Source organism: Mytilus galloprovincialis, chromosome 4 (assembly GCF_965363235.1).
Source record: "Mytilus galloprovincialis chromosome 4, xbMytGall1.hap1.1, whole genome shotgun sequence".
NCBI classification, from domain to species: Eukaryota; Metazoa; Mollusca; class Bivalvia; order Mytilida; family Mytilidae; genus Mytilus; species Mytilus galloprovincialis.
Genome location: NC_134841.1, coordinates 103,802,638 through 103,819,114, shown reverse-complemented (window position 1 = coordinate 103,819,114; position 16,477 = coordinate 103,802,638). Strand labels below are relative to the sequence as shown.

The 16,477-nt window shown below is 33.3% G+C and overlaps 1 protein-coding gene across 1 annotated transcript; it reads left to right on the top strand.

The window, feature by feature from the left end:
• Positions 1-2,885: 2,885 nt before the first annotated feature.
• On the top strand, positions 2,886-15,506 carry LOC143073706 (neuronal acetylcholine receptor subunit alpha-10-like). The gene is made up of 7 exons (XM_076249470.1): positions 2,886-3,065; positions 4,259-4,392; positions 4,846-4,890; positions 9,770-9,879; positions 11,718-12,253; positions 12,556-12,749; positions 13,117-15,506. Exons 1-7 carry the CDS (start codon positions 3,011-3,013, stop codon positions 13,339-13,341), a joined length of 1,299 nt encoding a protein of 432 aa, XP_076105585.1. The 5' UTR covers positions 2,886-3,010; the 3' UTR covers positions 13,342-15,506.
• Positions 15,507-16,477: the final 971 nt, after the last annotated feature.

Genomic DNA, 16,477 nt, shown 5'->3' with positions numbered 1-16,477 from the left:
TCAAGTGAACATAACAGCAATTCACGACAAAAGATATCTGGAGGCCTACAAACAGCCTTTACTGTGAACAATAAACAGTTATATATTAATGGTTACATGTCTTTAAAAAATATTTGATCCACTTAATCATTTTTTATGTTTACATAATAGTTTACAATAAACCCAAAATATATCAAAAAGTACAATCACAAAAATACTGAACTAGGGGGAAAATCAATTCGGAAATCCATAATCACATGGCAAAATCAAATAACAAAACGCATATTCCTGACTTGGTACAGGCATTTTCAAATGTAGAAAATGGTGGATTAAACCTGGTTTTATAGCGCTAACCCTCTCACTTTGATGACAGTCTCATTAAATTCCGTTATATTTACATTGATGCGTTAACTAAACAGACACAGTAAATAAAATAGTCAAAATATGGGTACATCAGTCATCATCGTATAACAATTTTAAAAGGAACAATTTAACAGAACACAAAAACATCTATCTACAAACACATTCATTGATTTATGTGTCTGACGTCAGAAAATTTTATACGTCACATAAATTTGTCGTTCAATGTGCATACAAACAATTTTAAAATTTACATAGGCAATGTTAGCATACAGGGTTATAAAAGAGATTGAAAATAGTCCGAAATTTATATATAGAATTTATGAGAATCCACAAATAGTTAATTCCACTACGCATTGAATGATTTTGACGTTTGTGGTTCAACGTATTTTGAAATTCATCATAGAAATATATCATAATGATATAAAATAGAACAATATCATACTGACGGAATCTTTTAAAGTACAGAGTCACGTCAAACGGATATCACATTAAACCATTCAACAGTAAAAGTAATATTAATAATAGAACAAAGGCAAATGCAAGAACTATAAAACACGTTGTTAAGATGATAAACAACATCAGTCTGCAGAATCTATACATCAAGACCATCGTGTATTATTTGTGAAGTTGATACGGAATATTTGTCAACAAACATTAACCAATAAATAATAGGCTCTTGATTTGGGACGGCACTTAAGGTTTATTACCCCTTCTATAGCCATTTTGTACGAACTTTTCAAACTTCAATTGTATCAAAACTAAAGATATAATGATAAATAGAGATAGGCCATAGTGTACATATACCAAGGGGAAACTTGATAAAAGCATTATTATTAACTGTTTCATTGCATTTTAGAAAAGGAGTACTTTGTGACAAATAAACCAAGATTTTAATAGAAAATCCAAATTTGAGAGTACAAGTATAAAGGCTGTGGATTTTCTATAAAATTCCCACATGTTTATCATTGAATCAACACAAGGGTACATAAACATTAAAGAATGTGACCGTGTTAAATATTTTTGTGAGCGCTCAAAGCCTCAAACCATAACATAGGACAGTGGTGTAGCAGAACAAACTGTTAAAAGTTGTTGAAAAAGGCTTTATTTGATTTTTTTTTGAAAACTAGGGATTTTCTTAAGACACTAATAACTGATTTTAGAGTACTCGCACTTACTGTCAGCTAGTTCAAAGCCAATAACAACTAATGAAATGCTTTTAACTTTTACCACACTTTCACTATGATCTTGCTATAATGATTTAGATACAGGAGTAATCAGTATCAGAATAAAGGTTGATTTATCATCAATTATAATAAAGTAAAACAGAAAACCTTAAATTTTCGTGTTTCAATTTTTGAAAATAGAAAAATTGTTTTTCAGGAATATGAGAAACGTTTTACTTCCTTTATGTTATAAAATGGCAATGAATTTCTATTTATTGACTGTTATTTTTGCTAAGTGTAAATCGAACAAAGTATGGCCATTGTTATTAAGGTAGATTTATTACCAACAATAAAAAAGTCCACATGTCATCAACTTTACTAAAGACCAACGTATCATCCGTGTTGATTGACCCATCATATCACATTTCATGATACAAGTCAACGTACAATCCACTTTAAATGCTAATTTCTACGTATTCTTTAGTAGAGGATAATATGTTTACCGGTATGTGCATCCGTCGGTCCGTTAGCCTGTCTCGTATCAGTTCACAATTTAGTATTGGTCTGAAATAAACTCATTCTGATTTAAACATTGTGGTCACATCAAAGTGAAAACTAATGTTTATTGTGAGGCATTTTCTTTTTGAAAATTATGTCAAATAACGATTTTGACACTGATTTGACAGTTTACTGAACATACATATTTGATTGATAGTTGTCTGATTTGCAACAATGACACATTTTATTTTGATATGGCCGATTGTAAGGTTCAGTGTTTGATAAGTTAAGTTTTTGATTGAGGTATTTTACTACGAAATTGAAACTGAGTGCAGATGGTCATTATTTATAGTAATGGAGTGTACTAATGCATATATATGTGATGATAGCTTTTGTGTTGTAGATTTTGTGCGAGTTGGTTTGAGTTGGAGAAACAATGTTGACAAAAATAACTTCAAGTAGAAGCCCTTATCCTGACAAAACAAAAAAACGTCGACTATATCAATCGAGAAATATGTTTTACTTTGAAACCTATGTTTTTATTAGAATTGTCAAACTGATAATCAAATATAAATTCATTACGCTCCTGTACAATGTGATTGTATTAGTTTCTAAACTTCCAATGCACACATGAACCCCCAATATATTTCTCCATATGTTATGCAACATATTGACTTTCGCCGTATAGAAAAACATAGTAATGGCCTTTTCAAAATTCATTTCCTTTTTAAATAAATGGCAATTACAATGTTGTAACAAGGTATTTCAGTATAGATTTTTTAATTAAGATACCTAAAAGGTATTATATAATTCTCCTAAAACATGTTGACCTTTGATTTGAAATAATTAATGGGATATTGAATATAGGTAGATGATAATAAGGTCGATTATATACGCCTGATTATTGACACCTAAAAAGTTTTTTTCTAATTTTTGTATGAAGATTGGCATAGTACTAGTATCTCAAAGTTGACATGTAGAGCATCATTTGAGGAGAAGAATGAATCATGTCAAAACGCCATGGATTAATACTCTACGTTATAATTGGAATATGTCGTTTAGGTAAGTTCCAGTAGATTTATATGTAAAGAAAAACGTTTATAAGTAAAAAACAATGTATATGTTACATGATATTTTTTTCCGTTTCTAATCAGTTTTATTAAACTGTTGTGGTATGCTAGCATTGTTAACCTGTTCTAATCATTGTTTTATATTCACATTTTTGTGTAAATCGGAATTCAACTTTGAACTTTTGTTTTGATTTTGTTTTATCATTCTTAATTTTAAACATTTTCGTTCAGTTTTTCACACTAACAAATAAAATGAAGAACAAGTAATATATTTGTATTAAGATCACTGCTATGGTTCTTTACGATACGTAGCCATAACTTCTGAAACAGAGTTACAGGAAAATTAGTACCGTTAATGTTATTACTACCACTGGATCGATGCCTCTGCTGGAGGACTGTTAGTCCCCGAGGGTATCACCAGCCCAGTAGACAGTATTTCGGTACTGGCATGAAAATACGAATTTTTGTGTTATTAAAATTCGCTGTTACAAAGTGTTAGACATTATTATAAATTAAAGAATGTATCTCCCTCATGCAAAGCTCTGATTCCTTTCACGGATTTGGCTATACTTTATGGACCTTTTGGATTATAGCTCTTCATCTTTTATATAAGCTTTGGATTTCAAATATTTTGGCCACGAGCATCACTGAAGAGACATGTATTGTCGAAATGCGCATCTGGTGCAGGAAAATTGGTATCGTTAATGTTATTACAATTACACTAGTATTTTCTCTATTTATTTTTGCATCACCAACCCACAAGCCAGGCGTTGTCAGTTTTATCTTTCGTCCCTCTCTTGAAAAAAAATGTCACAAGCTATTTTTTAATTCAAATCATCAACCGAGAATCTTTGTTGTCAGTTGAACAAGTTAATTTAGTCCAAAGAAAGAATATAAACAATTAGGTTCAACGTTAGCTAAGTAATTCTTAATTTTCATTGACGTTGTTCCGTTGGAGACTGTTACCAGTGAGAGGTTTAGCAAGCTATAAAATTAAGTTCAATCCACCATTTTCTACATAAGAAAATGTTTGTACCAATTCAAGAATATGACAGTTGTTATCCATTCGTTTGATGTACCTGAGCTTGTGATTTTGCCATTTGATTTGGGACTTAATTCCTTCTTTGATATTCCTCGGAGTTCAGTATTTTTGTGATTTTACTTTTTATTTTTGCATCAATACAGGATGTTCATCCACCCTGAACTATCTGACAACTGCTCTTATCAACGATTATGAACCAAGTGTACGGCCAGTGGGTCCCGGATTTGAGACAACTCAGGTTACAGTTGACATGGCCATTAGACAGTTAATATCTTTGGTATGTTTTTGTATAGTCTGCATGATTTAGTTCTAGTACAGGAATATTCATACAGAAGTAAGTTAACATAATAATTTTTCATTAATATTTACTTGATCTTGCATGCCTTATATATAATTCGATAACAAAGAATTACCAAATTCAAACACACGCTTGTACACACACATACACTTAAAAAACCCAAGAGAAACATGTTTTTAGAGACCACTTAAGGGAGAGCACAAACATGGTCTCTTGAGACAGATGGTCGTTTAATACTACAGATGGATCTAAAACTAATGGTCTTATAACACAGTTTCTCAATACATGTGGTCTCTGAGGCATCACAACAAACTTGACTGCTTAAATCTATTACTTCAAATGTTACAACAGTCATATCGTACACAGTTTAAATATTATTGAAATGCAGTATTTAATTCTGCCATTTTTCTTTATTCTCAATTAATTTTTCAGAATGAACCCGAGCAAGTTGCACTGTTTAACATATGGATGAGATTGGTGAGTTTTCACTGTACAGTATAATGATATTTGAAATCACATGTGAAATGAATAGAACAATACACGGTGTATATGGAGTAAAAGACCTGTTAACACTTAAAAAAAATATATAACAAATTATTAATCTAATATGTGACAGTAACAACAAATAATATTTTTTTTTAATTTGGTTGACATTTTTAAGTCACGTGTTCATTCACTTAGCTTATCGGAGTCATTGCGTAATTGATACACGTTTTTCTTGTTAATATTCATCAAGAATACCAGGCTTATATTTCTTCTCACTAGACTCGATATTCGTCAACATTGGAGTCATAAGTGGCGCTTGAATGAAGACGGTTGGAAAATAAAGGCATAAACAAAAATACATTGAAAAATGTTGTGTCAAAAACTAATGAAATCAATATGTGCCATGTGATAGCAAAAGGTTGTTGGTGGGAATACATTTATACATTTCATAAACACACACTGACACATATTAAATACAGAACAATTGCATCGTTGAAATTGTATGTGTAAACAGGAGTGCTGATTTCTGAGATGTTATACCGACAGTTAGGAGATAGTTACAACTGTAAACAGGAGCGCTGATTTCTGAGATGTTATACCGACAGTTAGGAGATAGTTACAACTGTAAACAGGAGCGCTGATTTCTGAGATGTAATACCGACAATTATGTGTGTGTAAACAGGAGCGCTGATTTCTGAGATGTTATACCGACAGTTAGGAGATAGTTACAACTGTAAACAGGAGCGCTGATTTCTGAGATGTTATACCGACAGTTAGGAGATAGTTACAACTGTAAACAGGAGCGCTGATTTCTGAGATGTTATACCGACAGTTATGTATGTGTAAACAGGAGCGCTGATTTCTGAGATGTTATACCGACAGTTAGGAGATAATTACAACTGTAAACAGGAGCGCTGATTTCTGAGATGTTATACCGACAGTTAGGAGATAGTTACAACTGTAAACAGGAGCGCTGATTTCTGAGATGTTATACCGACAGTTATGTATGTGTAAACAGGAGCGCTGATTTCTGAGATGTTATACCGACAGTTAGGAGATAATTACAACTGTAAACAGGAGCGCTGATTTCTGAGATGTTATACCGACAGTTATGTATGTGTAAACAGGAGTGCTGATTTCTGAGATGTTATACCGACAGTTATGTATGTGTAAACAGGAGTGCTGATTTCTGAGATGTTATACCGACAGGTATGTATGTGTAAACAGGAGCGCTGATTTCTGAGATGTTATACCGACAGTTAGGAGATAGTTACAACTGTAAACCGGAGCGCTGATTTCTGAGATGTTATACCGACAGTTATGTATGTGTAAACAGGAGCGCTGATTTCTGAGATGTTATACCGACAGTTAAGAGATAGTTACAACTGTAAATAGGAGCGCTGATTTCTGAGATGTTATATCGACAGTTAGGAGATAGTTACAACTGTAAACAGGAGCGCTGATTTCTGAGATGTAATTACGACAGTTATGTGTGTGTAAACAGGAGCACTGATTTCTGAGATGTTATACCGACAGTTAGGAGATAGTTACAACTGTAAACAGGAGCGCTGATTTCTGAGATGTTATACCGACAGTTAGGAGATAGTTACAACTGTAAACAGGAGCGCTGATTTCTGAGATGTTATACCGACAGTTAGGAGATAGTTACAACTGTAAACAGGAGCGCTGATTTCTGAGATGTTATACCGACAGTTATGTTATGTGTAAACAGGAGCGCTGATTTCTGAGATGTTATACCGACAGTTAGGAGATAATTACAACTGTAAACAGGAGCGCTGATTTCTGAGATGTTATACCGACAGTTATGTATGTGTAAACAGGAGTGCTGATTTCTGAGATGTTATACCGACAGTTATGTATGTGTAAACAGGAGTGCTGATTTCTGAGATGTTATACCGACAGGTATGTATGTGTAAACAGGAGCGCTGATTTCTGAGATGTTATACCGACAGTTAGGAGATAGTTACAACTGTAAACAGGAGCGCTGATTTCTGAGATGTTATACCGACAGTTAGGAGATAGTTACAACTGTAAACAGGAGCGCTGATTTCTGAGATGTTATACCGACAGTTAGGAGATAGTTACAACTGTAAACAGGAGCGCTGATTTCTGAGATGTTATACCGACAGTTATGTATGTGTAAACAGGAGCGCTGATTTCTGAGATGTTATACCGACAGTTATGAGATAATTACAACTGTAAACAGGAGCGCTGATTTCTGAGATGTTATACCGACAGTTATGTATGTGTAAACAGGAGTGTTGATTTCTGAGATGTTATACCGACAGTTATGTATGTGTAAACAGGAGTGCTGATTTCTGAGATGTTATACCGACAGGTATGTATGTGTAAACAGGAGCGCTGATTTCTGAGATGTTATACCGACAGTTAGGAGATAGTTACAACTGTAAACCGGAGCGCTGATTTCTGAGATGTTATACCGACAGTTATGTATGTGTAAACAGGAGCGCTGATTTCTGAGATGTTATACCGACAGTTAAGAGATAGTTACAACTGTAAATAGGAGCGCTGATTTCTGAGATGTTATATCGACAGTTAGGAGATAGTTACAACTGTAAACAGGAGCGCTGATTTCTGAGATGTTATACCGACAGTTACGAGATAGTTACAACTGTAAACAGGAGCGCTGATTTCTGAGATGTTATACCGACAGTTATGTATGTGTAAACAGGAGTGCTGATTTCTGAGATGTTATACCGACAGTTATGTATGTGTAAACAGGAGTGCTGATTTCTGAGATGTTATACCGACAGTTATGTATGTGTAAACAGGAGTGCTGATTTCTGAGATGTTATACTGACAGTTAGGAGATAGTTACAACTGTAAACAGGAGCGCTGATTTCTGAGATGTTATACCGACAGTTATGTATGTGTAAACAGGAGCGCTGATTTCTGAGATGTTATACCGAGAGTTAAGAGATAGTTACAACTGTAAACAGGAGCGCTGATTTCTGAGATGTTATACCGACGGTAAGGAGATAGTTACAACTGTAAACAGGAGCGCTGATATCTGAGATGTTATACCGACAGTTAGGAGATAGTTACAACTGTAAACAGGAGCGCTGATTTCTGAGATGTTATACCGACAGTTAGGAGATAGTTACAACTGTAAACAGGAGCGCTGATTTCTGAGATGTTATACCGACAGTTAGGAGATAGTTACAACTGTAAACAGGAGCGCCGATTTCTGAGATTTTATACCGACAGTTATGAGATAGTTACAACTGTAAACAAGAGCGCTGATTTCTGAGATGTAATACCGACAGTTAGGAGATAGTTACAACTGATATTGTAGGTGTAAACAGGAGTGCTGATTTCTGAGATGTAATACCGACAGTTATGAGATAGTTACAACTGTAAACAGGAGCGCTGATTTCTGAGATGTTATACCGACAGTTATGAGATAGTTACAACTGTAAACAGGATTGCTGATTTCTGAGATGTAATACCGACAGTTATGAGATAGTTACAACTGTAAACAGGAGCGCTGATTTCTGAGATGTTATACCGACAGTTATGAGATAGTTACAACTGTAAACAGGAGCGCTGATTTCTGAGATGTTATACCGACAGTTATGTATGTGTAAACAGGAGCGCTGATTTCTGAGATGTTATACCGACAGATAGGAGATAGTTACAACTGTAAACAGGAGCGCTGATTTCTGAGATGTTATACCGACAGTTAGGAGATAGTTACAACTGTAAACAGGAGCGCTGATTTCTGAGATGTTATACCGACAGTTAGGAGATAGTTACAACTGTAAACAGGAGCGCCGATTTCTGAGATTTTATACCGACAGTTATGAGATAGTTACAACTGTAAACAAGAGCGCTGATTTCTGAGATGTAATACCGACAGTTAGGAGATAGTTACAACTGATATTGTAGGTGTAAACAGGAGTGCTGATTTCTGAGATGTAATACCGACAGTTATGAGATAGTTACAACTGTAAACAGGAGCGCTGATTTCTGAGATGTTATACCGACAGTTATGAGATAGTTACAACTGTAAACAGGATTGCTGATTTCTGAGATGTAATACCGACAGTTATGAGATAGTTACAACTGTAAACAGGAGCGCTGATTTCTGAGATGTTATACCGACAGTTATGAGATAGTTACAACTGTAAACAGGAGCGCTGATTTCTGAGATGTTATACCGACAGTTATGTATGTGTAAACAGGAGCGCTGATTTCTGAGATGTTATACCGACAGATAGGAGATAGTTACAACTGTAAACAGGAGCGCTGATTTCTGAGATGTTATACCGACAGTTAGGAGATAGTTACAACTGATATTGTATGTGTAAACAGGAGTGCTGATTTCTGAGATATAATACCGACAGTTATGAGATAGTTACAACTGTAAACAGGAGCGCTGATTTCTGAGATGTAATACCGACAGTTATGAGATAGTTACAACTGTAAACAGGAGTGCTGATTTCTGAGATGTAATACCGACAGTTATGAGATAGTTACAAATGTAAACAGGAGCGCTGATTTCTGAGTCGTTATACCGACAGTTATGAGATAGTTACAACTGTAAACAGGAGCGCTGATTTCTGAGATGTAATACCGACAGTTAGGAGATAGTTACAACTGATATTAACAGCCCAAGCTATTTTAAAGCATTTCACCTTTCTAAAATAATAAAAGAGGGTTATTTTGTCAAATGTTCGGCTGCTACATTGTAATTTAAAAGATTTTAATTTGTATTTTACTTTAAAACAAAAGACCAGGTTTGTTTAAATATAAATCTGTGTTTCTATGAATTTTCCTTACATTTTGGTGAGCTTTTGATTTATAATACAATTTTTTGTATACCTAGGGATGGAACGATTGCCACCTTGTTTGGAATCCTGATGCCTTTGACGGCATCGAGTCCATAGTACTTCCGGTATCTCTTATATGGAAACCTGACATTACGTTATACAACAGGTAATAGCTCACAACACATTTTTGACATTAGTTTGAAATGTCTTCGTTTTTGTGAGATATGTTCACGTGTATCAGTCAATGCACGAGTTAACAATTAATTGAGAGATTTCTACCCTCTTTAATTGTTTTAGGTCAGAAAAAACTCTTGCAAGTGATACAGAATAAATTGTATTTGCAATACCTTTACATGCCGTTTTAGTTTTGTGGTTGTTGTCTCGTTGGAGTATGATGTTTTACATCTCCTTTAAGTCATAGTACTCACTTTGGGTCGACGTTTAGTCCGCATTACATCTCCTTTAAGTCATAGTACTCACTTTGGGTCGACGTTTAGTCCTCATTACATCTCCTTTAAGTCATAGTATTCACTTTAGGTCGACGTTTAGTCCTCATTACATCTCCTTTAAGTCATAGTATTCACTTTGGGTCGACGTTTAGTCCTCATTACATCTCCTTTAAGTCATAGTACTCACTTTGGGTCGACGTTTAGTCCTCATTACATCTCCTTTAAGTCATAGTACTCACTTTGGGTCGACGTTTAGTTCTCATTACATCTCCTTTAAGTCATAGTATTCACTGTGGGTCGACGTTTAGTGGAGTATGATGTTTTACATCTCCTTTAAGTCATAGTATTCATTGTGGGTCGACGTTTAGTTCTCATTACATCTCCTTTAAGTCATAGTATTCACTGTGGGTCGACGTTTAGTTCTCATTACATCTCCTTTAAGTCATAGTATTCACTGTGGGTCGACGTTTAGTGGAGTATGATGTTTTACATCTCCTTTAAGTCATAGTATTCACTGTGGATCGACGTTTAGGCCTCATTACGTATATGTCATTACGACAAAATATTAAAGGAAAAAAAAACTTGGATGTTGTATTATTCATTAGACCTGATTATGTTTAATAGTTTGAATAGAAAATTACATGGAAGGCATATTTTTACATCTTAGGCTATGTAATATCACACATGATCGAAAATGCATTAAATGTCAAATTTATGTTCACCTAACAAATTCTCATATCTAATTTATAATATCCTAACACGTATATCTACTTACAAAAGGCCCAAAAAGAAACAATTAACAATGCATAGGCTCGCTATTGTACACGTACTATAGAACAGGCCCCATCTAATTATCAATCAAGGTGACTCAAAGACTCAATGGTAAACAATGTAATCTGATATATGCATAAATATAAATACAAGTAGCAAGCAAGTATGTTTTATCTAATGTTATAGGTTAAAAATATATGTAAATCATTGCTTTCCCTGTATAAGAACGATTGTTGTATGCTGGATCAATCAAAGAAATGATTATTCCTAGTGTCGCCTTTGTTTCTAATTTACAATGGTGACACACATTTTCAAGGAAGAATAACCATAAGCACAGCCCATATCCTATAGAGATAAATTAAATGGTTACATGAATATAGATTCAAATGTGTAGAATTATTGACTTATTAAGCCGTTTTTTTGTTGTTGTCGAATTTGTAGCAAATTTCACTTTTTTTTACCATTATATTCTTTTTTTCTTATCCCTATTCCTCAAATATAGTTTCATAATGGAAAAGATTAACACAATCAATGAGATTCATTCTACTGTATATAGGGCACTTTTCTCCGTCAAGCCAAATTGAAAAATCATAGGTAGTAATGAATAGAGAAGATACTTGTGTTTCTAATATCAAAATATCAGCAAAAAATATATTTATCATGAATAAGAAAATTTTGTTTACAGAGCGGAAAAAGCTCACAAGATTCTACTTCGAATTGATTTTTTTATTGGTCTCAAGCAAACGAAAAAAGAAAGCGATTATCAAATGTTTTATATTTTCAGCATTTCTGAAGAGTTTTATGGATTTGACAGTTTCAGAGCTCTGATTCATTTTGATGGAAATGTCACATATAACTTTCCTACAAAAGTTGAAGCCTCATGTCCAATAGATGTGTCGAGATTTCCATTTGATCGTCAAGTTTGTGACTTAATGTTTGGATCTTGGGTATATAATGGATTCCAATTAAATGTTACATCCAGGCAATCAAATGCTGATTTATCATCAGTGAAAGAAAACGTTGAATTTATAATTGACAATGCACCAATAGTGAGACATGAATTATATTACGGATGTTGCGCTCACCCATTTCCAGATGTCACCGTTTACATTCATTTAACACGAAAACCTGATTACTACATAACCAATATTATTATTCCATCAGTATTGGTAACAGTAGTAGCCTCGTTTGGGTTTCTACTTCCTGTTGACTCAGGAGAGAAGGTTGGATTAGAATTGACAGTCATGTTAGCCATGTCAGTTTTCCAATTACTGGTTGCCGATCAGTTACCGCCATCAGCTGATTCTACCCCATGGATCGGTAAGACATATTTATCGTTAAAAGAGGAGAATAATATTGTCCGAATATCAGTGAGATAAAAGTAATACTTTACAAAATAGATTACAAGTATTTAGGCTCATATAAAATTTTTTAGCAATTCATGCCAATTATAATAAAATATGAATTGGACAATCAAACTTACAATAGGAATATTAAAAAACAAATTTCTGTTCATACTCTTTTTCAGACACATACAACACATATGTAATTAATTGAAATAATCTTTTATTAAAGGTTATATTTTGATTTGACCGAGGCTACTTACTTGTTCACTTTTTCAGCAATGTTCTTTACATTTACATTGGTATTGAGTGGCGGATCCTCATTATGGCAAGTGATAGTCCTGAACATACATCATCGGGGTCATAGGAAAATGCCAGCATGGTTGAAATCATTTATATTGAGGCCACTTGCCTACGTTACATGTGTATCGCTGCCGAATAGTGTACATCCCTTCCAACATTCCAATAAACAGGTAATATTTAATTGTTTTGAACAAAAGTTTGATATTTTGTTTTTAGATTTAAAGATTAAAATTTACTAATGTTAATCTGACGACATGTATTCCTTAACAAAATGCCTGTACCAAGTCAAGAATATGACAGTTGTTATCCATTCGTTTGATTTTGCCATTTGATTTGGGACTTTCCTTTTTGAATATTCCTTGAAGTTCAGTATTTTTGTGATTTTACTTTTTATATAGAGCAATTGCATGAAGAGGTTTCAAAAAATATATATATATTTATTTTTTTATATCGACTAGTACACTTTAATGTAAGTTTGTAAGTAACAAACAAAAATTGATAAATAAGATAATAATCAATTATAATTTATTTTTGAAGGATAATACTAAACGCCAGTTATGCCAGGCAGAATGTAACGGCAGATCAAACGGTCAACAGACTGTACAGTTTACTGGAGATTATTATGATGATGATTCTGAATTCTGGATTCAGTTTGCCTTAGTATTAGATCGAGTTGGATTATTTGTATTTTTAATTTCATTTGCTATAGGATGTTCATATATATTTCTTGGGATAAAAAGTAAAAGTCATGAAGGGCTTTAGGAAAACGTGATTAATTCTAAATAACGTTTAATGAACGACCAACTATATGGACCATGAATGTTTTATTCTATTATTTGTCATTTGTTTGTTACTGTCAAACAGCTATGGACATAATTAAACAATCCTGTTGCAGGCTTCTCAAAATAATAGAAAATGCTTTTTATCAGTTCAATTATTATACAAAACGGTCCGGCTATCAAAAGAGAAAGACTGTTATGCTGAAGTTCAATACTTTACAACTAGTCATTATGTGATCAAATATTGAACAGTCAGCAACTGTATATATATATATAATATAGAGAAGATCAAACGTCATCTTTATTAATGTATATTGATAAACATAGATACATAAATCTGAAAAAGGGTAACGCTGATTTTCGATCTATGAGTTTCAATGTCCCTACTGGTATCTTTTGCCCTTCTTTTCGTTTTGCAGCTAAAAACTAGTTTGGCAATATCGACATTTTGTCATGCCTTCGAAAATATACTTCTCTTAAGTTTGACACAGAAGACTCAGAGAAGAAGACTTTGTGTTTTTTTTTAATCCAAAGCAGAGAGAAAGGGGGAAATCTTGCAACTTTTTTTATTAGACCAAATAGTAAATACATACGTTATAATCGTGTTTTATAAACTGAAACTTTCTTTTTCGTTTAACATATTGATACTGTAGTATGTTCTCAAACAATTCAGCCATTTCAATTACATTTCATGGATGTTTCCGGGACTTCATGTCTTTTTTTAAGTCTAAAATATTTATAAATTTGTGATATCATCAACTCCCGTAAAGTTCTTTCCCCCAAAACAAGATTGTTTTGACAAAATTATCTAATTTTCCCGGATGAAAATATTGAGTCGATGAGTTCAATTTTTAAAATAACATAATAATTAAAAGATTAAAATTATGATTATGTTAATCTGTTTCATTGCTACAACGGAATAACAATTAACTGCCTTTAATTATTGTGTATGTGTTCTACGTGCTCTTAAAGCCTCACATTCGTAGTTATACATTTCCTTGTTTCGAATGTGTCTTTCTAAAACTTTGGTTATGAAAACATGAAATGAGGTTAAATTGTATTAAAAAGATGTCCAATCTCAAAAAAGTCGTTTTTGTTCTTTTTATAATGCTGATATTAGACACCTTACAAAAGACATATAGGGACTTTCCGTTTTAATTTTTGCACGGATTTCATTATTTTTGTGATTTTTCTTTGTATATGAAATATTTCTTCCGTCTCTGTTCATGTGTACTAAATGTGAACATAGCCTTACATTCGTTGTTATATACTTCCCTGTTAACAATGGGACTTTCTAAAACTTTAGTTATGAAAACATGTAATGCAGCTATATTATATTTGAAAAGGAAAGTTATACAGTAAATAAGTAGTCGTTTTTGTTCTTTTATATAATGATGATATTTGACAGCTTACAGTATACATATACATAATATATTTGGTATGAAAAATGCCACAGAAATTTAATTGGACAAAATATGGTATATGGTTAAAACTACACATCAACGAAAGTGTGTACTTATATTCTGATAATCAAACTTTCTTGGTATCAAAGATTTGTAAAATATTTGTAACTGGTCATATGTATGGTAACTTTACGTTGAACGTTAACGGGATTATTCTGACCACATAAAGATCAAAACGGGCACAAAGAAGAACATTTTATTGTTTGCATTGAAGCTATGTTTCTTATTTCAGGCTAGTGATGGATTGCCATTTTTACAAGTTATTATCAACAAACATTTTCGGAGTAAAGTAAACATTTCAAGTTGTACATTAAGTTTTAATTTGAAACCACTGGCCTGTATTTCATTTCTATTGCTACCAAAATTTGGGGTTCCACACAGTGATGACAATCGTCAGAACGATGTACAGATGTAACAAGAAATTTACATCACATATTCCTCCATTTGTTTTCTGCTTCGTATCATAAAACCCAAGAAAGTTTTAAGTTCTATATATTTTTCTTCACGCAATAAAACACAGTATACAAAATCATCATATTTGTTATTGAAATACGACAATATCTCTCATGATTTTTTATTTGCTTCCACAACATTTTGGTACTTTAAGCAATGATAATGTAAAATCTCTAAAATGTTTGTGTGAGAGATGTATGTTCACTCAATTTTGGCCTTTGGAATATTTTGACACATTAACCCATCATATCCAATTGGCTTGCTCACTCTATTTGTAAATAAAACTCAACTACACACACTTTTCATTTAAACAAGTGTGAGGTATAGCTAACTTTGAACCAGGTTAAATCCACATTTTTTTGTTGTAAAATGCCGGTACCAAGTTAAGAACATAATGGTTGGATGCCATTCGTTTCGTTGGTTGATAACCTCTCCCGTTTGATTTTATCAGTATGCTTTGACTTTTGTTTTGTTATATTTTCATAAGATTTAAATTTAATAGATAAAGCAAATTGTCGTTGGAGTAGATAGATGAGACAGACGTGTTTTTGATGACGGAAACCCTTAAAATAATTCAGAAAGAAACCTAGAACAGTCACTGAATATTTTAATGGACCTCATTACAGGCTTACATAGAAGTAAAGGGAAAAAAAATAAACGAATGGACCATTAAACTCCTGAATATTTTTATCTACAGCTATTTGGAACTTTCACAAAAGGTCACTCAAATTAAAGAGTTTTCCTTTAATAATTGAAAGGTCTTATAAGAGCAGAAGGACTGCAATACTGTACGTGTGGCTCGGTACTTATACATACCATCATTGTGTTGTGTTTTTGACTTTCTTCTATGATAATGCGCTTTGTCTATATACTTTTTTGTTCTTCTTGACTGCGGTACCCCTATTGTTGACATTTATATTTATTGTGTCTGTTTGTTTTGTTTACACAGCGTTATCAGTATACTTGAATTTAATTCGACTTTCATACAAGTGAGAGGTTGAGCTAGCTATAAAACTAGGTTTGACCCCCCTATTTTCTTCATAAGAAAATGCCCGTACCAAGTCCAGAATATGACAGTTGATATTCATTCGTTTGATGTGTTTGAGCTTTTGACTTTGCCATTTGTTTACAAACTTTCCGTTTTGAATTTTCCAAGGAGGTCAGTATTTTTGTAATCTTGCTTTTTTATAGTATTAGCGGAAA

Excerpts from the sequence above, each read along its gene's own strand:
- LOC143073706 (XM_076249470.1), top strand. The coding sequence starts at position 3,011 with ATGTCAAAACGCCATGGATTAATACTCTACGTTATAATTGGAATATGT. Across the intron at positions 3,066-4,258 it reads AATTGGAATATGTCGTTTAG|GATGTTCATCCACCCTGAAC; the intron begins GTAAGTTCCAGT and ends GCATCAATACAG. Across the intron at positions 4,393-4,845 it reads TTAGACAGTTAATATCTTTG|AATGAACCCGAGCAAGTTGC; the intron begins GTATGTTTTTGT and ends TTAATTTTTCAG.